General features: G+C 36.9%; 5 protein-coding genes across 10 annotated transcripts; 2 read left to right on the top strand and 3 right to left on the bottom strand.

The window, feature by feature from the left end:
• Positions 1-211: 211 nt before the first annotated feature.
• Positions 212-2,163, top strand: LOC107221623 (prostaglandin E synthase 2). The gene is made up of 5 exons (XM_015660675.2): positions 212-550; positions 695-769; positions 1,035-1,372; positions 1,518-1,629; positions 1,726-2,163. Exons 1-5 carry the CDS (start codon positions 263-265, stop codon positions 2,086-2,088), a joined length of 1,176 nt encoding a protein of 391 aa, XP_015516161.1. The 5' UTR covers positions 212-262; the 3' UTR covers positions 2,089-2,163.
• A 208-nt stretch (positions 2,164-2,371) lies between these two features.
• LOC107221624 lies at positions 2,372-4,564 on the bottom strand. 2 transcript variants are annotated; one of them, XM_046731202.1, is made up of 9 exons: positions 4,506-4,564; positions 4,161-4,313; positions 3,690-3,820; positions 3,479-3,611; positions 3,240-3,362; positions 3,076-3,159; positions 2,838-2,990; positions 2,642-2,773; positions 2,372-2,509 (listed from the first exon to the last, which is right to left on the bottom strand). In XM_046731202.1, the coding sequence occupies exons 1-9, from the start codon at positions 4,555-4,557 to the stop codon at positions 2,397-2,399; spliced, it is 1,074 nt and encodes a 357-aa protein (XP_046587158.1). In that variant the 5' UTR covers positions 4,558-4,564; the 3' UTR covers positions 2,372-2,396. The 2 variants fall into 2 exon arrangements, with proteins under 2 accessions (XP_046587158.1, XP_015516162.1); XM_015660676.2 differs by having other exon boundaries at positions 4,428-4,563.
• Positions 4,565-4,933: 369 nt separating this feature from the next.
• LOC107221648 (intraflagellar transport protein 122 homolog) lies at positions 4,934-10,540 on the bottom strand. 2 transcript variants are annotated; one of them, XM_015660717.2, is made up of 17 exons: positions 10,109-10,540; positions 9,748-9,857; positions 9,486-9,606; positions 9,187-9,397; positions 9,049-9,122; positions 8,700-8,970; positions 8,461-8,622; positions 8,083-8,380; positions 7,625-7,995; positions 7,142-7,534; positions 6,911-7,050; positions 6,567-6,841; positions 6,267-6,493; positions 5,795-6,182; positions 5,453-5,625; positions 5,189-5,350; positions 4,934-5,075 (listed from the first exon to the last, which is right to left on the bottom strand). In XM_015660717.2, exons 1-17 carry the CDS (start codon positions 10,159-10,161, stop codon positions 4,965-4,967), a joined length of 3,540 nt encoding a protein of 1,179 aa, XP_015516203.1. In that variant the 5' UTR covers positions 10,162-10,540; the 3' UTR covers positions 4,934-4,964. The 2 variants fall into 2 exon arrangements, with proteins under 2 accessions (XP_015516203.1, XP_046587140.1); XM_046731184.1 differs by lacking the exons at positions 9,486-9,606; positions 10,109-10,540 and having other exon boundaries at positions 9,748-9,853.
• Positions 10,541-10,618: 78 nt separating this feature from the next.
• Positions 10,619-14,224, top strand: LOC107221622 (tRNA pseudouridine synthase A). Of its 4 annotated transcripts, XM_046731205.1 has the most exons (7): positions 10,619-10,861; positions 11,004-11,117; positions 11,256-11,390; positions 11,493-11,642; positions 11,728-11,974; positions 12,084-12,230; positions 12,752-14,224. In XM_046731205.1, exons 1-7 carry the CDS (start codon positions 10,815-10,817, stop codon positions 12,755-12,757), a joined length of 846 nt encoding a protein of 281 aa, XP_046587161.1. In that variant the 5' UTR covers positions 10,619-10,814; the 3' UTR covers positions 12,758-14,224. The 4 variants fall into 4 exon arrangements, with proteins under 4 accessions (XP_046587161.1, XP_046587160.1, XP_015516160.1 ...); XM_046731204.1 differs by having other exon boundaries at positions 10,619-10,807; positions 12,084-14,224; XM_015660674.2 differs by having other exon boundaries at positions 12,084-14,224.
• Positions 13,911-23,298, bottom strand: LOC107221633 (vigilin). The gene is made up of 23 exons (XM_015660696.2): positions 23,262-23,298; positions 23,051-23,119; positions 21,519-21,730; positions 21,188-21,403; positions 20,667-20,873; positions 20,356-20,571; positions 20,084-20,267; positions 19,665-19,979; positions 19,474-19,583; positions 19,259-19,415; positions 19,000-19,175; positions 18,745-18,876; positions 18,521-18,667; positions 18,276-18,434; positions 18,042-18,176; positions 17,744-17,962; positions 17,415-17,550; positions 17,122-17,273; positions 16,916-17,044; positions 16,456-16,566; positions 16,167-16,364; positions 15,859-16,077; positions 13,911-15,764 (listed from the first exon to the last, which is right to left on the bottom strand). The coding sequence occupies exons 3-23, from the start codon at positions 21,687-21,689 to the stop codon at positions 15,525-15,527; spliced, it is 3,729 nt and encodes a 1,242-aa protein (XP_015516182.1). The 5' UTR covers positions 21,690-21,730; positions 23,051-23,119; positions 23,262-23,298; the 3' UTR covers positions 13,911-15,524.
• Positions 23,299-23,528: the final 230 nt, after the last annotated feature.

Genomic DNA, 23,528 nt, shown 5'->3' with positions numbered 1-23,528 from the left:
CGCTTCGATCAACGCATCAAAAGTTACGGCCAAATAACTAAAGATTTCTTTGTTCAATGTATTATCTCAGCTGTTGACGCGATATACGAAGATTCAATTTTCTCTCCAATCGCGCAAAGTGCAAGATAATGTTTGAAGCAGAAACTTATCTGTAATCACGGCATAGCTTGTAGCGACACTCGCTAGTCGCTACAGTAGCTTATTTCGTCAGGATGCGCAAGGTCGCCTGGAGTGGGCCGGTAATTTGTCGTCGTCGCGAGAAATGTCTGTAATCTATAAAGTGTCCCGATTTCTGCTAAGAAATCAATCGCAGAATAAAAATGTTCACTATAAAATGTACGTCACCAGACTTTTTCAAACGGCAACGCACCAGGCAAAACCTCCGAGCGTGGTTAAGATGAGTTTGATTGGTGCGTCGGTAGGTGTTGTACTCGGTGCAGGTTATTCTTTCAATAAAATTAATAAGGATCGAAAAAACATCGCTAATGAAGGAACGCAGACTGAAATTGAGACGCTGAAATCAATTCCAGATATCAAGCCATCCAGAAAGGTATAAAATCGGTGGTCCAATCGGTGCAAATCCGTTTAGCTTACCGAACTAAACTAACGTGATTGAACGTAACCTATTCTCATCTACTCGCATTGAATAATCTCCCAGTTCTTACCAAATTGTTACATCAGCATCATGTTGTAGGTGATTTATCCTGGCGACAACTCTGGACTGAAGCTTACATTATTTCAATACCAAACATGCCCGTTTTGCTGCAAGGTACATTGTAATATGCAAATAGTGTATAAAGCAATTGCATTCTCGCAGTAGAATGATTGTAAATTTGTAATATGTATTCTGATACAGACTGTTCTAGTCTGCTTATTGTTCAAGAAATTCACGTTTTCTCTACAAGTTGTCTCTATATTGTGAAATTAGACTTATGCGTGAAAACTTGTTAGGAGAAAATGAATAACTGTACAGAATTATGTTAAAATTGACTCTTTCAGAAGTACTTGTATATTTTAAATATATATACACATAGGTGCGAGTGTTTTTGGATTACCATGGAATATCATATGATGTTGTTGAAGTGGATCCAGTTCTAAGAAATGAAATTAAATGGTCGACGTATAGAAAAGTACCGATTGTTCTTGCCAAAGTAGATGGGGGATATCAGCCATTGATTGATAGTACCATGATAATATCCGTTCTTGGAACAATTTTAGAAGACAAGTATAAAAAAATTGAAGACATTGTCAAGTATTATCCAAAAATGTTTTGCCGAGATGCAAAAGGAACGTTCAAAGAAGAAATTGTCAATAAATACTTCCTGATGTATCAAAACAATCTGCCAAAGGAAAAGTCTATGAATTATATCGTGTGCGTACATTTGAAAAATAACATCTTATATCTAATCTTTTCCTGATCATTATTGTCATCGCTTCGAATATTTTCGCTTTTCATGCAGAATAAAACTGTCTCATTTTCCAAATACAGTATTTTGCTTTTTTCTGTTCAATGATAGAGAGGAACGGAAGTGGCGAAAATGGGCTGATGATGTCCTAGTTCACGTTTTATCTCCAAACGTTTACAGAACAACAACAGAAGCACGTCAAGCGTTCAACTGGTTTTCCGACGTAAGTAAAAACTGTTGTGCGATCACTACGCTCTGTGAAAATAATCTTTGTGTAGGTTAAAGTTACCGAATGATAAACCATGAGCAAAACCAACAGGTTGGTAGATGGGAGGAGTACTTTCCAATGTGGGAACGCCTGCTCATGATCAATGTGGGAGCCTATGCAATGTGGCTGATATCGAAAAGGCTCAAAAAAAGACACAGTCTCAAAGATGACGTTAGGCAGTCACTGTATGACGAAGTAAACCATTGGTTGAATGGCATTAGTGTTAAAGGAACGCAATTCATGGGTGGATCAGACCCAGATTTCTCAGACTTAGCTGTCTACGGTATTTTAAAAAGTATCGAGGGATGTGAAGCATTCAGAGATTTATTAGACCACACAAAAGTTGGCGTATGGTTTAATGCTATGCGTGAAAAAATTGATTCGAATCACGGACGACAATATGTCAAGTATTAAATTGTCATTATTATAAATTCACAAGTGTATGTATTTACTTATTTGTTAATTAATAAATATTAATTATAGTATAAACATATGGGGTCAAGCTTTGTACCAATCACAAACTAAAAATGAGATGGCCATTGCTCATTAGATGTAATTGTTATTCACTATAGATAAATTAAGTACATCACATTTATTCACAATATTGGACTGTGTCTAGAGAAAATTAGCCACCCTAAAAAATTTATCTTTGAACACGGTCCAACTAACAAAGGAATGCATTAAACACTTTCATATTAGGCATTAAATATGGTTGCTTTGGTTTAGAATATTGGACAAGCTATTTGTTGATAGTCTAGAATAAATCCTCTGTTTAGAACATCACCAGTTTCATCTCCGTTTGTAATGACGTAAAGAACAAACGGTTTTGAAGAACCTATAAAAAAAAAAGCGCTCTTATGAGTATCAATATAGCAAAAAATCTTTATTTCGTAACCAATCCTTTAATAGTATGAATTGACGAAAATGCGACATTCTATTCTACCATAATTTGGGTGACGATACTTACTGATAACAGTTACGAAACCGTTTCCACAGAAACGATCAACATCTAATGCGGTACCTGTTGTATCAAATGGATTTGGTATTATAACAAAATCTGCCGTACAATCTGTTCCAGTAACTGCAGCCAAGTCTGTCCCTGTTGAATGATGAAAGTTGAAGTTACTGCGTTGTGTACAGATTTTTTCTTTTGAAAAACTTACCAATTATTGTTGTGTCAAGACCGTCTGTATCTCCAGAAACAGTGAATGACAGGGTGTTGTCCTGTGACCATTGAATCGCACAATAGCCCACAGTCATTCTCACACAAACACCGTAATTCAAATTCACTAGTTGACGAGTACCGACCAGTGGAGCTGAAATTTTGAAGTGTTAAAAATCGCTGATTTTACAGTGAACGAGAATTATTTCAATAACGAAATAGTATGATATTTTACTTACATCTTGGATTCACTACGGTACCGTAATTGAAGCTTGTTACAGTGCCAGTAGTTGTAGTATAATATTGCAGACATCCACTCGGAGCTGAAATGAAATGTATGTAATAATGCTCAACTATTTTCATGTGATTTGAAAAGAATATTGGCAAATACTGTGATACGTACCACGCCATACAGAATCGCAGGCTATCTGCTGTATCCTGATATTCCAACGGCGATCAAATACGTAGTTCACGTCAGTATCGATCGATATCGTAATAGGAGCTGGTCCATCGAAATCTACATAAACTGTAGACAGAATAATAAATATTTTAGTATCTAGCTTAAGTATGCATATTTTTCGAATTTTTGCACGTGATAAATGTCAAATAAAGACTCAACATTTTTTTCACATTAAACTATACCGTGTTGATTGGTATTTTCTCCACAAATCCTGGGAACGAGGGTTGCTCCACCAGTTACTGTCAAAAAGTCTAAGTCACACACACCAGTTCCGTCTGGTTGGGCTAGGGAGAAATCCAAGAAATCCAAACGCAACTATGTGCAGTAGAAACCATTGTTTAAATATCTGAGATGATAAGGTCATTAAAGTTTTTGCAATGCATTCCTGCTCACCTGACAAATATGAGAATTGCAGGGACGAACGACAATTGTGCATCGATCTCCACCAGTATACGTTGTTGGATAATCGGGATTTATGAAATACGTATTGTTCATGTTCGTAGTAGAACCGCATGTTCTCACAACTGTGAAACGATATTATTTAATTTAAAAATGGGGAATTTCATCAAGAATCATAAGAGAAGCGAAGCATCTGTGGTATATGAAGAAAGCGCCAAAATCATTTTTTTATAGAATTTCTTTGCTCTAAACATTTATTAAAGTCAAAAGTTAACATCTTATCCTTCTGTCTACTTTTATTAAACTCATTATCGAAATATTAACGTACAATCTGCTACGAATATCACCCTAGGACAGATGCACAACACTTGATTGATTTAAAAAATTTCAGAGCACTTTTTCACGCTTTTGTCTAATCCAATCTGACGGATAGTGATCAGTTAAGGAATTTATTGTTATACTTACAAACACAACAAACGCCGAGGTTGTTGGCACAAGTCCCAGAAGCAGTCCCGGCGTAATTGGAACATTCACGTCTTGTAAAGCACGTACCATTCAGATTATTGCTTCCAGTACATTGAGTATTAGCAAATCTGATGACACTGAAGAGCGGAAAAACTATACGAAACAATAAAATAACGTGAATACATTAGTATCGACGTGATTGTATCACTTTTTGGGGTAAAATTATCCCTGAGAGATGAAACTCAACTATGTAATGATCGAACTTACATTTTCCTTGACGCTCCAATGGAGCATCTTGAAATGTCGTTGCATCTCCCAGGGATTGATCCCAGGCAGCACTCTGACCAGATGCTATCGTTGCGACGGCAAAAATCACTGCAAGCAACACGCTGAACATCTTTACAGTTCCGTACAACTGATTGAAAAGGTAGGATATCACTCGCCACTATGAGATCTCGGTAACGGAGTGCTGTTTACTTAGCTGTTGGAGCAATTATCATGTGCTTGATAATTTCCAACAACTGTAATTTCTTTCTTGGATAACTGTGACTATACTTATTTTACCGCTAGGTATACGTTTACTTATTCATTCTATAACTATTACTGAATTTTTCAATACTATGATATATTACTGTGAACTGGTCATTGACGTTATCAAACAATAAATAGCGTGATATGCATAATTGTTTAAAATTTATAACAACAAAGGGAGCTGAAATTAATTTGCTAACAGTCGATAAATAAATAGATTGATCATTTCTTTATTCCTATGAGGTGTGACTTGTTTTCTATAGATATTCCTTTTCACGTTGCGTGTCTTGTAATTTGTTCTGCTCTAGGTAACTGTGAACTTCTACAGAACGGACAGTGGCCGTGACGCAATATTGCCAATTCGTAGTCATCTGAATGGAATAACTGAAAAATCATAAACACACTTCTCGTTATATTAATTACAATACTTCTTCAAAGCATCTTTAGTGGCTCGTAAGAATTCGGGCACTAACAAATAAGCCCCAAGTTAACGGTACCTTTAAACATGATTTGCACAAAGTTATTTGAAGATCCGGCAAAAGATTTCTGAAATATCTGGTCTTGAAGGGTTTTGGCCAGTGTGCAATTAGTACGCTGGACGGTTCTATACTTGCTAAAACACCTCGACCAACGGTAATTCTTGATTCGCCTGTCTTATCCTGCGAACATTGAAAATTTGTGTAATATTTCTGAAAAATAATTGCAGCTACGAACGACAAGAGAGTATATATATAAATTGTTTGTAGAATTGTGATATATACCTCGTATCGTATCAAGCGAGCTGTAAACAGGTCGCCAACGGGCGTAGGTATGGTGAGTTGATTATCACTGATCAAAGAACTATCAGAGAGAGGTCTTGGCTCTTCGATTAATCTTTTGGCTTCTTCGTCAGTGATTCCTTCTTCCAACTCAAATTCAACTATAGGTAATATTTCTGGATAGGCAAGAGGTATTCACATTAAATAAGAAGAATATTGCGCTGACGGAATGAATATACAAAATAATAATCGACGATTTCTAGTGGAATTGGTCTCTCTGTTTATTTCCCCCATCTACAGTTTGAAAGTATTTACGAATAAAGTATCCTTTTGACTTGAACTTACCAAACATGACGAATGAATGCTGAAATTTAAGTCCGCACTGAACACATTTATTTCCAAAAATGTTGTTGGAAGGTAGAAGTGAATTGAAGGTAGAACAGCGGTAGCAAAGAGGTAGGAGTTCTTCAGGATCGCTGTAAGGATAAGCCCTAGCTGCCAAAGTTGAGACCTCCACTTGCGATAATAGACTTGCAGGAATTTTCATACCCCGTAATCGCTCAAAGAGCTGTGTTACCAATTTATGGGCACCGAGAATACGCGCTTGCTTAATCAGTGTATAAGTTATGGTGAACTGTGATACTCCTTCGACTTGTATATCTTGAGTTTTCATTAGCAAAAATCGAGATATATTGAACAAAGCCTCCGGCATCAATGAGGTGAATGGTTCTTCCTGAAACATGAAGGTATAACATTGTAAGAAGACATCCTACGATTATTGTACTGATTAGTCATCAACAAATGAATTACAACTCACCAAATATTTGTAAACTTCGTTATATGCGTAGTAAATATCAGCTTTATCATAATATATTTGAAAAGTTGCCATTATTTCGTCGGTACGCTTGCTCAAATCGAGGCTGAGTTGTGAAAGGATCCAATAGAAGTACGAAGCATCGCGGAATCTTTTTTCAGCCACAGCATTTTTGGCTAACAGTGTGAGAACAGATATCGATTCCTCAGGTTGACCAGCCATTTGAAATGCTGCCCATATAAAATCAGTTGAAATATTTAATTATTAACGAGAAATCAAACAGAGAACAATTTCGTATCGTACCTTCTTGAGCTTCAGAAAAACGACCAGTTTCAGCTAACCATCTTGCATATGGTCCATATACGCGAGATTTTAGTTTTGGATTTCTTTCCGCCAGTTCGAACGCCTCAGGCCATGCTTGTGCGTCTATCAAAACATCAGCGACGTCAGGATCATCTCCTAATCGACTGAATATTTCAGCAGCGCCATGCGTCGCGCCTAACTGTCTCAGTTTTTTAGCTATCATAGACAAACTGTCTCTCTCGGCCTTATCCAGTTGTCTTCCAACTTTGATGAGCCTGAATTGTTAAGATCAATGTATAAGAAAAGAAAATTGTTGGACTTTAAATTAGGCAGCTAATACACACATGTCGATCCAACCATATTCAGCAATGATATTAATGGCTCGTTGAACATCTCCAGCAGTGAGGAACATTTCTGCAGCTGCTCGAGGTTCTCCCAAACTTTTTGCCCACTCAGCTCTTCGCCTCAGTAAAATTGTTCGGTCCTGAGATGTAGACATAAGATCATTGGCTAAAATTCCTAAATTTTGTAAAATGAGATTAGAGCAAAAAAAATTAAAATTGTCTTTCATGTACCTGAGTGTTACCACTGGTGATAAATTCTTGAGCTATATCAAACATTCTCAAATCTGAATACATATTAAGAGCGTATTGTTGAAGTCCAGCTTTCTGATACAGTCTTGCAGCTTCTCGAAGTTTTCCCATTGCCGCGGCCGCAGTAGCCATGCAAGCTTCTCGACCCCATTCCCCAGAATTCAATTTTTCCTCAACTTCAGAAACGATATCGATATAACGTAATTTTTTAATACGCGAAAACGCCGCGTATGCTACGTTCAGTTCTAAGTGATCCAGAGCAGCAGTCCCCAAAGCGAGCCAATCACCTTCAGCTACGCCTAAACAAGCTATTGCAAAAGCTTCTTTAAACATTCCTCTTTCTAGGTACTGATACATAGATGATGACATTGGTACCTGAAATTCATTGTCATCTTTAGTCACTGTTACTAGTTTAGCCTAACAAGTTAAAAAGAGGTTTTGCGAGTTACATATTTGGAACCATACCTCTACCGTCAGTATCGCCGCTCCGTTTAAACAGTACAACTTGGACCCATTATGCCCAACAACAAAGCCGGAAAATTTTTGTTTGTATTCGTTAAAATCAGCGACTTTTACAGCCAAGTAATCGTTCCCTGAGTAGCACATCATATCCTCAAACACGGAATTGAATGCAACGCTTGTAACATCTTGGATTTCTCGTAATATTTCTTCTGTATTTAGATCAAACACCGTAAGCAAACCCGTGTCGCTTACTACGGCTAACTTTTCTTTGAGTGGGCTAATATCTAGACAGTGTATAGCACCTTCAACTTTTGCCAGCTGAGCTGGAAACGGATTGTCGAGATATATCTTTGAAACGTATCCGGTTTTCAATCCTGAAATATAATATTGACAAGTTTATTATTCATTATTAATTACTGTTAGGCTAATATCAATCTGGTAAGCGTAAAAATGAATTCAACCTGCAATGATGCATTCTTGACCTGATGGACCACCGGCGACTTTTATATAGGTAATAACGCCATCGAGAATCCACTCTCTTTCAATAATACCAGTAAAAGTTAGGCTCTGCAGTCGTTTGTCTAGGCACAGTACCAAATGGTTTGTGGTTACAACTAACAAATTGCAATTCAAGGACTGAGGAAGTTTGTCCCTGATGCGATAGTGCATTCCCTCGCTGTTTCCCGAAGGTTCATATATGATCACTCGTTCAGGTAATTGCACAGCGAGTCTATCTCGATAAACTGCAATTCTACAGACCTGAAATAACAATCGTGCAATTTCATTCGATCCAGGTTGGAGACGTAGGAATAATGAAAAAAACTTGAAGTACGGCTTACCAAATCTTTGCACTTAATTCGAACTTTTTGATTTGTAACCAGGTGCTGGATTATAACATCAGTCATATTTTCTCGATATGCATATCGGTCTCCGTACAAGCCGTGAACAGTATTCCAGGACAATTGAGAATACGTTATTGTTCCATCTTGACAACCAATGGCCTGGGACACAAAAGATGTTAGCCACTGTAAATCTATTTGCAAATTTCAATGGGATTGAGAAATAGAATTGAACGCACGACGTGTGAGGATCCTGGATGAACGGCGCAACTCCATACCCAGGATGAAAAAGTATCACCAATCGAAGCCAGCTGAATGCCGTCATGGGTCATTAATAAACAGCGTTTATTGCTGCCAGCTACAAGAATGTATTGTCCGTCAGGAAAGTAGGCTACATTCAGTGGAATGAAATTCAGCGACCTGTCCCTGCTCACTGTTTTTCCAGCCAGAGTGTAGAAGGAAAGACCGCCGCCCCAATCAGCGACGCATAACACGTCCACAGAATCGTCCCTGTTGTCGGTAAAAATAAAATTGACACTTCCAATGATTCTTTAGTGAGAAGAATGTTCCAGAAATATTTCAGCTTACTTCAATGGGCTCCAAGACAAACTCCAGATTGGCGTTCCCCCTGCACGATCAATTCGAGTCTTTTCTTCTCCGTTCTGGAAACAATCTTTCAACATTATTACGTTTCAATTAAAAATCTGAGATAATTAATGGACGAACCTTATTTCTGATAGAAACATATCCCAGCGCAAGTCCAATGGCCAAGTACTGTCCATCCTTTGTCCAAGCACAGCAATTTACTCTTCCTCCAGACTTCAGCTTCTGCACAGCCTTCTGTTCAGTGGACCAAAATGCGATGTCGGAAAGTGCACAGCTGAGCAACTGGTGCGAGACAGGATTAAATTGCATCGCTTGAACAGCTTCACTATGGCTAAAAAATTTGCTTTGCATTATTCATTGGCACATACAAAGGCTTACGTAAAAACGAACCGGCGTAAAAAGCTTTAGTAATGTCTTACGAGTATTTTAATATTCCTTCGAGCTTGGAAGTCCATATAATAACGCTTTTGTCTGCACTACCAGACGCAAACTTCTTTCCATCTCTCGCGTAGCAAACGCAATAGACGACATCTTTGTGTCCTAAAATGTAGATTTGAATTAATCGTGATTTGTAATCTAGTTTAGTTGACTAATTAAAATGCTGCACAATCTGGTATAATAGTGGAAAAGGAAGGGCATGATCTGTGTTATATTGAGCAATAAATTATAGGGATAATATACCTTTGAGTGGTTGTACAAGCGCACCATCATTGGTTTCGTAGACAAGGACTTGACTGCCAGCAGCGACTATTAATTGGGTTCCATCTGGGTTGAAGCAGAGATCATAGATGCTGAAATAAATTTGGGAACAATCAATTCAATAATGAGGATTAAGAAAGAAGAAGGAAAAACTGTTTATGAATGCGTTTGCATGTGGAAAATACTATGCAAACTTTGGTTTTCATTTGAATGCTGTATACACAAGAGTATGCATACAGATTAAACAAACTTTGCATATAACAGTGAAATACTGAGATACCTCATAATTGTTTGTTCAATTGTTTGCCGTGTATATAAATTTATGCTGTTATTGATCACTTACCATTGGTCTGTTTTATCTTGAACTTTATCAACCCATGTAGGATGAGATCTCATTTTAATAACTTCAGTGTAATAAAAAGGATGCCTCTATTCTCTAATTCGTTCACTAGCAATGAATTTAGCAGCCTATTGTCATTGTAATTTAGGTTCAAGAACCGTTAACCACTTGAGTCTACCCAAATGCATATATACATTGCTATTTACGTCTAATAAGCGCACGCTACTGGGTCGAATCAGTAGTTTGTTTTGATTTTTGACACTTCGCAAATTAAACCGGTTACCGGGGCAACGTGATCCAGATTTCTGTGGCGTTCTAACCTCACTCTACAATACTAGTCTCAAAGTCTCAACATTTATGAGGTTGAACTTAGTAACGTTGCTTTAACGATGCATGTTTACTTCGCACCCTTAGGATTGACTGAAATTCAGCTATTAAATCATAACAAATAAAATATGTTCATATACTGAAAAGTCAACTCCTTGAAAGTCGTTCTAAAATTGTACTACGATTTATTCCATGATGTTTTTTTACGTTAACGTTACTAACTTCAGACCTGTCAACATTTATGGACTCAACCTTAACCTAACAGAAATTAGTCGGGTTAGGTTAGGAAATTTCACGTGCCACATGCCGAATTCTACAAATACGACGCCTTCTCAGCTTACTCGATTATTAATATCACTTAGCACTGATTTAGCTGTAAGAAATGAAAAGATACTTATTATACATGAATTATATTGGCACCCACTTCAGGTACGCGTCTTTTATACAAGATTTAGTATATTTTGTTGTATATTACAGTCTTGCTTTATACTAATATTATAACAGTAGGTAAAATTTAGTCGAACCTAATTAATTTGTTTAATTTTCACACAATATACATGAACAATTGCAGTGGAATGCAAAGACAAGAGTCCATACGCACAATTCAAGGCACTATTGAAGAAGCATTGGCCGACTCCATTAAACCCCGAAGTCTATCTGAACCAATTCTTCAAGTTTCCAGCAGGTTTTAATTGCTGCTTATATGTTGTAAACATATTCATAATATGAGTATTAAAGAAATCGATGGGGCGGTTGAAAATTGAGTATAATCGAACACGGCTCAAGAATTTCCTAATTTTTACACCCACTGCAATTCTCACAGAACCGATAGCGGCGTTCATGCTCTGTCAACAACAGCCCACATCGACTTGATTCATCCAAAGAACGAGTCATACAATACGCAATATATGAAGCACAGACTAAATAAGACTTTTGCTAAGAATGGTCATGCGATCAGGTCAGTGTATTTATTAACTGTTATGCAAATCTTGGTCAACATTGTATCGATCTAAAATTTATTTACCTGTTTCAAAGACACGTATCAAATTTAACGACCCAGAATCACTTCCTGTTACCAAGTCAGCACAGACTTTCATGCCAGACATTCAGCCAAGTCTCGATCATATTTGTATCGTCTCATGGTTCCTAAGAAAGAATGTTATCAGGATATACCAGTCAGTGAGCTGTATCGATGTTTTGCACTTCTTGGGTACGCAACTATAACAGATTTTTATCCAAAAATTACTTATCAGTAAATTTCAGCTGTATAATAAAATACTATTGTCCGTTTTCAGTAATACTGGTCCCTTCGATGCGGAACGAGTAAAAAGGGGAACTCAGCTTTTCCTCGGACCTAAAGATTTTCAAACATTTGCTGGAAAAATAAAGAACAAGTATCAAAATAAAAAGGTTGTTTATGTCCGGCAACTTGATTACTTCACTGTGGAGAAGGGTCAGCCTTTAATGATTGATGATCCCCTTTCCACACAGTTCGATTACTGGGATTTCAGGTGTGGGGGTAGAGCTTTTCTTTATAATCAGGTAATGATCATCATTTGTATGGGTCAGACAATCGAACACTACGTTCCCCTATCTTGTCCTATTTTCATAATAATAATTAATATGGCTCTTTCAATATTTAACTTGGCAGGTTCGTCGAATGGTCGGAACCCTGATCACACTAGGACTAGGAAAAATTACGGAAAGAGATATTAGGTGTATGTTACAAGTTCCGTCACGTCATAACTGGGACTCGCGTGTTCAAGTATTGCCACCGTACGCTCTCTATTTATGCGAGGTAGGCTACGACCCGTTGGACTTAAAAAAGAATATTATTTGCGAAGATCAATCATCTGTAGCTGTTAATTAACTGAACATCATTTTACGTAGTGATAGTCGATATTTTACATTTTTTACCTAAATAATAAAAAATTTAAATAGCAGTTAACAATCACTAATTCTTAAAAGTGGTGATAGTTACGTTGCTGCTGTTTAATTAATCCTCCGTCATGAGTCTGAGCTCCCTTTTAACAGCTAAGAAAAAGGAGCTAAAACACTGTAATACTGTAGTAACTAACATGCTGGGTGAAAAGTACGAAATTTTAGGAAGCGAGATGAGATTAGTAGACAAAGGACTACCATTCATCGTTGATACAAAACCCGATCTACAAATGGCTATGGTGGAGCCTGGTTTATACTTTGGCTCTCAAGATCCAGCAGCTGATATAAATATATTAGAAAACCATGGGATACGGCACATTATAAGTATTGGTATAAAGCTGGAAATTGTATTTAAAGATATTCATTATTACTTTATAGATTTGATGGATATTCCGGAAGCTAAAATTTCAGAGGCATTAAAAACCTGCCTGAGAATAATGCGTGAAAAAGGAGGTCAGGGCGTTTTTATACACTGTAACGCGGGTGTATCTCGATCAGCTTCCGTTGTGATAGGTTATTTAATGGTTAAAAAAAATCTATCATACGATCAAGCTTATCAGGAGGTGAAATCTGTTAGGGAATGCATAAGGCCAAATGACGGATTTGTCAAGCAATTGAAAGTTTTGGAATTCTCTGATTTTACATCATTGTTGTAGCGAGTGGTAAATAATGTGGATATTCTCTTACAAGTCTAAATTTGCTGTAACTATAGAAAGAAACAATGCATGAATTTTCGTAATTATTGTATTATTGAAATATGCTGTGTTTGTACAGCCAAAAATAGTCGATATTATTAATACACATTAAACGCAAATGGATTCACAAAACTTGAGCATTTGTTAAACAAAAATATTATCCAATCCAGAAATCTCTTAAGAACAGAAAAAAAATCAACACAAGTCACCGTTCTCCGCACGTAATATTTATCAAAATTGAATGAATTTCGTATGTTTATTACCACGCCTTTTTTCGGCTATATGCTACATAATTCACTTTTAATATTTGCAGACTTTTCTAATTTCACTTGGACGGTTTGTTTCTTTATGTCACACACGCCTATCGTTTGTATATTAAATATCAAATGTAAATTCAGTAAGAATAAAACGACCAAATTATGCGACAGAATCTGAATAGTACCTTCCTATTGTGAATTTCAAAGCAAAGCGCTTCGCGCGGAAATCAAGCCTCGTCCTCGTGTTTATCGAATTGCCGTCGCCCTTAGGACCAGGCGCATGTATGTCTACCTATAGGTATTGGTCTGAAACCAAATCTTACTTCTTGTTTATTAAAAAAAAAAGTAATTTTTCATTCATAGCTGCCTATATAATGATTGGCTAAAAATTAAATGAGCCATTTTATTAATTGAATGTGTATGTATAGTACGTATGTATGTATGCAATATTTATACGTATATATAGTTAATATATGCATTATGCATTGATAAAACGTGCATTAATTAAGATTGTTGATTCCAAGTAGACTTTTTATAAAAGTTGCTGAAAATCTGAAAAATATAGTAGTAAAAATTTCAGTGTGCTGTGTTTGGTAATTCTTTAATCGATGATTATTAGCTGTCATTTTTTTTTTGCTCGTCTCTTGACAGTGGTATATATGCAATATTCATCTGGTTACACATGGTTAATCATACAATGATTATTATCAATATCATATACATAAACCTAATATTCACATTCCTCCAACAATTGAAAATGAGCTGTCTTTGAAGAAAGTAGACAAGGCACTTGAACCGAATAGTTTTCTTAACTAGTTGGCCTCATACATTGGTATATGTGATTTTGCATATCATACACCAAAGTTGAATGTTATTGTTGTTGTTGTTGTAAAACAAAATTGAATAAATAAAAATTCACACACTGAACAGTATCGTATACTCTATTTGAATGTAGAGTAATTACTTATTTGTTAACAACGCCAGTTACAACCGGACACATCTTGTTATAATAGTTAGTTTGGGTTGTCAATCAATTACTAAATTGAAAGGTCTTATAAAGATTATGTTCCCAAAGCAGTTTTCGTATTTTTAAAGTGATCCGTATTGGAGAAAATCCTTGCTTTTCATATCAACATAGAAGTTACTCAAATCGACAATACAGGATATGAGTTATATATATATATATATATATAACTTTTTTCTTCCGTGCCTTTTTACGTCTCATTGTTGTAAGGATAACACTCATATTATAAAAAATTATTATTTTTTTCAGTATACATTAATACTATTAAAAAATCTCGATTAACGTCGTGCTAATAAACTATTTTAACTAAGCGTAAATTTGTAAATTCCGAAAAGCAAGCAATTGAAAGTGTGCCTTCTTGTTCTTTTAGAACAGTATATGTGTACGCGGATTATAATCGCTAATATTCTACAATAGATTCAGTATATATTGTATAGGAACATGTTCTTTAAACTGACCTAATTCATTTTCAGAAATTTTCCATTAATTTTCTTCGTTTAACATTTAGCAGTTAATATCAATGTCTGGCTTTGCTAGCCAATTTCATTATAACGTCCAACACAGAAATTGGAATTTATATACAAAAAGCTATAAATAAATAAACAAAATATTATGCTTGGCTAATTAATAGATTTTCAAAATTGAAAAAAAAAAACAAAAGTAAAATAATAATTAGCCATCACGGTGTTTGATCCGTCTAGAATCGACAAATCTGAAGAATATACAGTACGCAAATTAATTCCTATGAAGCCACAGTCTTAAGTACAATATATCTGAACCTACAACGCATGTCGTCTGGATGAAAAAAAAATGTTCGGTTCAAAGTGAAATCACCCCCAAACATACTACATTATAAATAACCTGATTTCTAGTATAGTATGTCACGGTGTGTTATAACTTTTTTTTTTCTTTCGACCATTATTACGCGTTGCAGTTACAGATACATAAATACGTCAGTTTGAACTGTAAATATAAACATGTCGTCGTACATTGTGTAGTAAACCAGTGTCAAAGTCCAAGAGAGTGGCCAGGTCGTATGCAGCAGCATCAGTAATGGAACAGGGAACCACCCAGCAGCAGTGTTACCCTTGTCGTTTGTCAGAGGAAAGTTACCTTAAAATTCATTAGCTTATAAAGTCGACCGATATTTATTAGAAGATTTCTTCTACTCTACTCTAGCGCTTAGCCCCCCAAGGACCAGATGGGGCAGACGCAGGCATGGGAGCAGCGGAACCACCGAAGGATGGAAATTCCGTAACGCTGTCTGTGTTCGGAGCAACTCGTTGCTGCTGCTCCCAAGGACCTCCTTTGACTACGAATCCAGTCTCGCTTTCAGTGCCGCTCAACCCTCCCTCATCTCGTTGAATCGGAGAACGGAAACTGTTTCGTATTTCATTCTCGCTGACATCCTGGAGCTGTGGACAAATTGCATCACTCAAATTCAGTCTTCATTCATTTCATGGTACGTATTTATTGCTTTTTTATTTTAAGTCATATTCAAACACATACGTATTCCTCCTCCAAATTAAGCAGGTGCTCTTTAGCATCGTTGATGTTATCCTCGCTCCCCATTATGGTTACAATGTTAGGATCAGGATCGGTATTTCGTGGAAATCTAATGTCTACTTTAAACTCGTCCATTATTCTACGAATGTTTCTTCCCTTGGCTCCGATTAATCGAGAGTGTACAGCTGCCTTGATATGGACTTCTTCTTTGGACTGCTCGTTCTATAGAACATGGACATTGTGTTTTACTTTACCATGAAAACAAAATTTCGAATAACAAATAGAAAAGTAAAAGGAGCATTGAAATTTACCAGCTCGTTGACTATTTTCATTATATCATCACGAGCGTCTTGAGCATTTTTCTCATAACCAGTGATGGTGATAATGTGTTGTTCGGGTTCCCCAATGCGTGGGAAATTTATTTGAACGTCATTGTCAGATCTAATTTTCTTTATTACGGCGCCTGAGCGACCGATTATCTTAGGATGATATTCTGGATCTACTTCAATCTGAAAACGATATGCAAATATAGATAAGGGCCAAAATGTATGAATCATGTGACAAAGAAAAACAAATATTTAGAAAATATTCTCATAATACCTTTAATTCAAAGGATTTCAGCGCTCTATCTTGTCGCTGAGCCTCCAGATTCTTGCATTTCTCCAGAATAGCTTCTTTTGCTTCTTCTACACACGGTGGTGTTCCAGAAATCTGTGGATGGTAATTAGGGTAGTCCTTATTTTGGGTAAGTCGGAATTTCAAACCTCTCACCCCTTGCATATCTCCCATTTGCCAAAAAAAAAAATGTGTGCAAAGTTTAAGCCCAATCGGACAACGTTTACCCGTGGCCCAAGAGGGTCAAAGTTTAATATTGGAGCCAAATGGTAAAAACGAGCTTGCACACATTTTTTTTTTAGCAAATGGGAGATATGCAAGGGGTGAGAGGTTTGAAATTCCGACTTACCCAAAATAAGGACCACCCTAATGGTAATAATAAAACAGAAATTAGACAAAGAAAGTTACTCTAGCTGCTCCAACTATTTCTGTTATGCATTATTACCTTGATAAAATCTAATTTTTGTTCAGCCGGTGACAGCATGATATGTACATCATATTTTTCCATTAGTTCTTTAACTTCGCGACCTCGTTGTCCTATGATCGAGCGATGGAGATCGAACGGCACTTCGACCTAACAAAAAAAAATCAATAGTATTATTCGTATCTATAAAAGAATATCATATACAAAGAGAAACTTTCTCAATGCACCTCAATAGTAATTGGAACAAGACTTAAAAGAGCTTGTCTAGCTGCCTCTGCCTTGTCTGGTTGCCCAGTGATTCGGATTATATCGCAAGCTGGAACGGTTTCTACTGCCTCTGTCTCCTCGCCATTGACTTGTTCATCAGGACGTTGTTCCTCTGAAAGTTGTGTGGAAATTTGAAAATTAGATTTTACCTGAGTGATAATGGTAGAATGGTGTGAAATCGTACTGATATTTTTTGATTTTAGACTAGACCCAATGTGTAGTATGAGAAAAAGGTAAACATTAATATAATTACCATGCACAACACGATCTGGAAATTTGATTTGTACATCAAACTCTGCAGTGATACCTTGAACCTTGCAGCCCCTAGCACCCATAACTGTGCGGTGATGTCGTTGTGGAATTATGCATTCGATCGTTACCATAGATTCCTGTGAAGTAAAAAAATAATAAGGGTGGAAGAAATTGTCAGATTTATTCAAAGATTTTTGTAATGCAAATATAATTTTTCCAAAGATAGGAAATGTGAGTATTGCATTAAATATATATTGCAAAATACAGCTTCAGGTTTAAATTGATTAGAAGGTTAGAAGGATTGGTTACAGTTAGAAATTAAGTTCTTACCAACTCTTGGACAATTTCTAGCATACGCTGCTTCGCAGCTTTGATACATTCAAGCGCTCCCTTGATGACAACTCTGTCGCTGTCGACACCAGCGCGTGGGAAAGAGATCTGAACTCCACCACATTCTTCTGCGATTCGGTGAAGTACTTCTCCCCTACGAGCCACGAAGTGTCTGTGATGCTTGGACTCAATGCTGATTTCACTTTCTGTGATATTATCCTAAGAGAATAATTTCGATTAATTATATTATTCACTTTTGTTTTGTGTTTTGAATTGAATTCAAGCCACGGAAGCTTACTATTTCTTTAATAGTAGATTCAAGCTCAGCTTTGGCCTTGTCGACCGCATCTTGCTTGCCAATGATCATGATGACCTCTTTGTCCTCGTCTTTGTCCGTTGGGAAAATAATTCGTGCTCCCGTAGATTCTCGGATCTGTGGGGCGGGGGGGGGATATATCGTTATTATAAAATTGCTCACGTCAAATCACGAGTAACACTCGACCGGACATGAGATTACCAAATCGTTTATTACCTTTTTAATATTCGCACCACTTTTTCCGATAAGGAATTTGTGATGTTGGGCCTTTGCTCGAACTTCAGCAGTGAAGCTAGATAAAAGTTTCTCATTGGATAATTCTAAAAGCTGTTGTTTTGCCTTTTCAACATCATCTTTTGGCCCCCTGATGCTGACCTATTGAATAGTAGCAATATTTTACTTCTATTCTAATTACCAATGCATTTTGCGAAGCGAAATATCATTCCCAGGTGTACAATTACCTTATCGCTTTGACTCTCAGCGGTTGGAAACTTGATAGCAACTCCTCCGCAGTCTTCCATAATGGAATGAATTAATTTTCCTCCAGTTCCAATTAGTGAATTGTAAAACTTTGGAGGTATTACAATCTCGTCAGTGACTATGTTTGCCTGGAATTAATAAGTAATAAGGTGAAAAGTAGTGAATAGAATATTCAATTAGAAATTCTGGAAAAAATAAACCTTACCAATTCATTTTGGATCTTCTGAATTTTTTCTTTAGCCTCTTCAACATTTTCTTTCTTTCCCGTTATAGTGATAACATCGCTTTTCTCACCCTCAGCTGGCAAGTCAATCTTCGTTTGAGTTTCTTCCCGAATCTAATTGGAAAATACATACATGTACAATTTATGTAATAAGTATATAGGTATATATTTTTTCCAAGTTCGCCTGATTATATCAGATGGTAATAATTATCAAGAACATGATAGTTCCAAACCAACCTTGCGAATATTGGCGCCCCCTTTACCTATAACAAACTTGTGAAATTGTTTAAAAATAGGAACCTCCATGACAAAGCTATTCTCGTTAAGCTCTTTGACCAACTTCATCAAATGTTTGTGGCACTTATCCACGTCCTCTTTGGGGCCTCGAATTTTTACCACATCACGTTTTTCGCCTATAAGAATGAAAAAAGTGTACATAAGGCAAAGGATACTTTCGATTACAAATTTTTCTACGTGATATTGAACGATATTTTACCTGGTCCAGGGATAGTTATTTGCACTTGATTGAACTTGTCTCTAATTTCTTTGATGTTATCCCCCTTGCTTCCAATAATGCTGCGGTAATAACGATGGTCAATTATAACGTCTTTTTCCTTTTCATTTTCCAATTTCTCAACCATCTCCATGAGTTCCTGATAATCAACATTTCGTATTGGTACATATATTTCACACATCGCAAAATGATCTTACCTTCTTAGCTTTTTCTACACCAGCATAATTTCCCTCAATGCGAATAAGATTTTTCCCGTCGTTCTCAGATATATTGATCACGACTCCAGTCTCCTCATTCAAACGATTAACTAGAAAACGTTTAGAAAATATTTTAAACATGCGAAAACTGACGAAGATTGTTTAGTAAAAAATAACGACTGCTTGCTTACCGTTCGTTCCATTCTTTCCGATAATATGCTTGTAGAATTTGGGATCAACGTTAAGTTCGGTGAATGTCAGCTTGTCGATGAGATCAGTGACCATGTTTTGCAGTTCAGTTTGAACTTTTTCTACATCTTCAGGGGGTCCTTCAATCTTGATCTTATCTTCTGTGTTGGTAAATTCAACATGAACGTTGCTCAAGTCTTGGGTTATTTTTTTGATGTTTGCTCCTTTGCGGCCGATAATGTATTTATGGATCCAAGCAGGAGCCTCGACCGTTGTGCTACGGACACTGTTTGCCTTCTCATAAACTTTGCCCAATGCTGAGAAAAAAAAAAAAATAGGATAAGATAAGGCTCATTTGTAAGTTACAACAAAGGGTGAATCAATAGATTCTCAGAAATGAATTATTTGCATCGATTCTCACCAAGACCAAGCTTCTCCTGTGGTCCACGAAGGGTTATAGTTCCTGTTGCTGAATCTGCAGCAGGCATTTCTACACTTACGCCAGTAAGCTGCAGTATTTCGGCAATGGTACTACCACGGGGTCCGATGACGTGCTTGTGTTGAGATTTTGGCACTTCAACGGACACCGTTGTGCATCTTTGCGCCTAAAAATTCAATCAGGGATACATTTCAAGGACCGGAATATTATTTCACATGTAAACATTAAACTTTATGTAACACCAAAAATCGTACCATGTCTCTGTGGATAGCTTCGATCTTTTCTTTAGCTGCTAGAACGCCTTCCTTTTCACCTGCTATTGTTATTTCATCTTTTTGTACCGACGGCGGAGGAATGTTTATACGCGCTCCGGTTTCGGCGATCATTGCATTTAGAGTTTCGTTACGGGGACCATGTATAAAAGGATGGTAAATTGTTGGCACACTAACAATTTCAAATGCTTTTTTTGACTGAAATTTCAAGAGTGAAAAAATATTGTTATCAAATATCCGCGAGCAAAACTGGTGGGCTACGTTCTTTTTTTGATATGCAAACAAATTTGTACCTGCTCGTCGGAAATCACTTTGATTTCATGCTCAGCCTTTTCAATACCTTCCTTAGTGCCAGTGATTGTTATCGTATCGGATTGATCCTGCACCGAAGGTATTTGAATCTTTGTAGCTGTTGTCTTCTCCAAATCCTTCAATCTCTGTCCTTGCTTTCCTAGGATCCAGCGATGATGTTCTTTGGGAATGTTGAGTTGTTTGTTCGCCTGAAATTACATAGTAAGTTAATAATAGGCCCGATTGAACTTGAGCGATAATGTCAAATACATCCATGTTCAAAGCATACAGTTGTGAGAAATAACAAAGTGACAGCTTTGAAAACTTGAATAAATATCCATACAGCATGATGGTACTTTAAAAATATATAAAATAAACATTATTAAGCATCAACGTTTTTGTTAAAAATAGAGCAAACAAATGACTGACATGAACATTTTCATGGCAGGTGGGAAGAAAATGGCTACATCGAATTTCAAGTATTGTATTTTCCAGGTGTTACAGTCAGGCAATTTTTGTATACCTGGGTTTGGAACGTTGTCAGAATACGACGTCGAGCTTCCAAGACTTCGTTTTGTTTGCCAGTGACTAAAAATGTCAATGACTGATCTTTGGAGGAAGATATCTCAATGTGAGCACCACTTTCCTTCATTATTGCAAGGCAGGTTCTCACAGATTCACCTTCACCAAATTTGTCACTGTGGTCAAACTTACGCTCTTCAACAGGAACATGAAAAACCTGAAAATTAATGTTCATAAAAAAAAAATTCACTGATAACTAATAAACTTCGCAAGATGGCAAATTAACAATCTGAGACTAAGATTTAAGAAGTAGCAACAATAATGATCAGTACCTGTGTAACGACCGAACAACCAACACGCATACTGTTGTTTTTCGTTGAAAGAGGATTGGGGCTGCTGGATATCGGGCTGGCTGATCCGGGGAGAACCGGGAAGGTCTCATCGTAGCTGTATGTGGGTGGCTCAAAGGCCGTACCCTCTTCCATTACTGATTGCTGCTGCATTTTTGGGATGTCCTAATTCGTGCCAAGTCCTTACAGTAGCACTGTGCCGACAAAACAAGAGGAATTAAAAATATTTCATGTAAATATTTAGCGATGTAGGAAACAGTAGACTGAATCTTGGCTGCATGTCGTACAATTTTTTTTACCTCATCAGAGGTGGAAAAACGTAAAACCTATAATCCTAAGATGACATTTTCTTTGATAATTAGTTGGCACGTTAGATAAAGTGGTAGATTTGAGACGGATGCCAAACATTTGCGCAATAGGTAGGTTACTCTTCGGAATAAAGGTTTTAGATTCTCATTAAACCAACTTTTCTATCCTCGCTCCTCCGGGAGTCTAGAAGAACTCTCATTTGTATGGGAGGCGATAAGAATCTTGCTAACAGAGAGGAAATACTGAAATATTGTGATAAGCTAGCACAAATATTCACGCATACATTCATAAGCATATAGAAGTCGCGTTGGATTACTCTCTCGTATTCTCTTTTTTACTTTTTTTTAGGTTAACCCGTTATCTACAATTCAGAACGTGATAAGGTTGTAGCTGAGAAAAAAAAAAGATTCAGGAAGTCTCGAAAAGATTAGATTTTGGAAAATAACGTGACAAGTTTGAGGAAAAAATCTTTCAACTTCGCGAAATATTTCGCTGGTAAATAAATAAGTGGTAAGGATATTAAGGATGTAAAATAAAAATCATCTTGTGACACACCCCACCGTAAATTATCGTGAAAAAGTTTTTTTTTCACTTCGAAAAATCTTCAACCGGAAGGAGAAATTGGATCGCCGATAATTAATTAAGTCATTGTAACATTATCCGTGCTGGTGAGTAACCTCTGTCGTACAATATGTCGCGGTAGAGGTTGATTGAATACCGTATTTTGAAGTGATTTAAATGTGAAATTCCATTGAATGCCAGCATGTCAATGACCAGTAGTGGAGCCAGTGACCACCATATGGAATGGAGTGCCTGCTTGACACGTCACGAGATTGCTAACCTCTTCGAAAATTTATCTCAATCATATCGAGAATATGGGAGAGAGTGAGAAACGAGAGAGGAAAGGAGGGGGAGTGTGAAAAAAAGGTTTTACATTGAATTCAGTATCAATTTTAATGCCGAATTATCTTTCAGCCACGACCAAGTACGAACGAGTTACACATTATTATTCCGCGAACCTGTTAACACCCGAGACGTGGTTAAGATTTGAAAAATGATTATCGAAAAATTAATAGGGTTTTCAACAGTGCTCAAAAATTATGATAATCACTTGCGCGAATGGTGTGAGAGTGAAATAGAGAGAGAGAGAGAGAGACAGAGAGAGGGAGAAAAAAAATGAATATAGGTAGAAAGAAGATACTTACTCTACCGTAATAAAGTTATCCCACCAGGTAATAAATCTTTATTACGCCGCCAGTTTACTATCAATCCTCCTGTAACGTTTGAAAAACAAGAATATATATAAATCACTGTGCGATGTTGGTTGTAACGTTATTATTGTGATATTCTAATACGGCCTAAGATCGGTATAAGAGATGATTTTGCGAAGATGAAGTAATGAGCAACACTCCTTACCGGTAACGCAAAGTGAAATGAGACGGGTGCTCGCGGTGCTCGCTCGCCCCCCTGATCGAAGATGTTACCACTCTTCAGCTCTCCGGAAAATTTTCTAAACGTTGGCAACGCGGGCTCGTTTAGGAAATTTGTGGTTTTTGCGGTATTTCAAATCCGGTCACAAATTCATCGAGATTATGGTAAAATTAACGATGCACTGACTGTCTGGTGGATCTGGCCGATCTGAGTATCGATCAGACGATAAGAAATCAATCTTGATTACTCATT

Source organism: Neodiprion lecontei, chromosome 2 (genome assembly GCF_021901455.1).
Source record: "Neodiprion lecontei isolate iyNeoLeco1 chromosome 2, iyNeoLeco1.1, whole genome shotgun sequence".
Taxonomy (NCBI): Eukaryota; Metazoa; Arthropoda; class Insecta; order Hymenoptera; family Diprionidae; genus Neodiprion; species Neodiprion lecontei.
The sequence above is the reverse complement of the archived record's forward strand: the minus strand, read 5'-3'. Positions and strand labels throughout refer to the sequence as shown.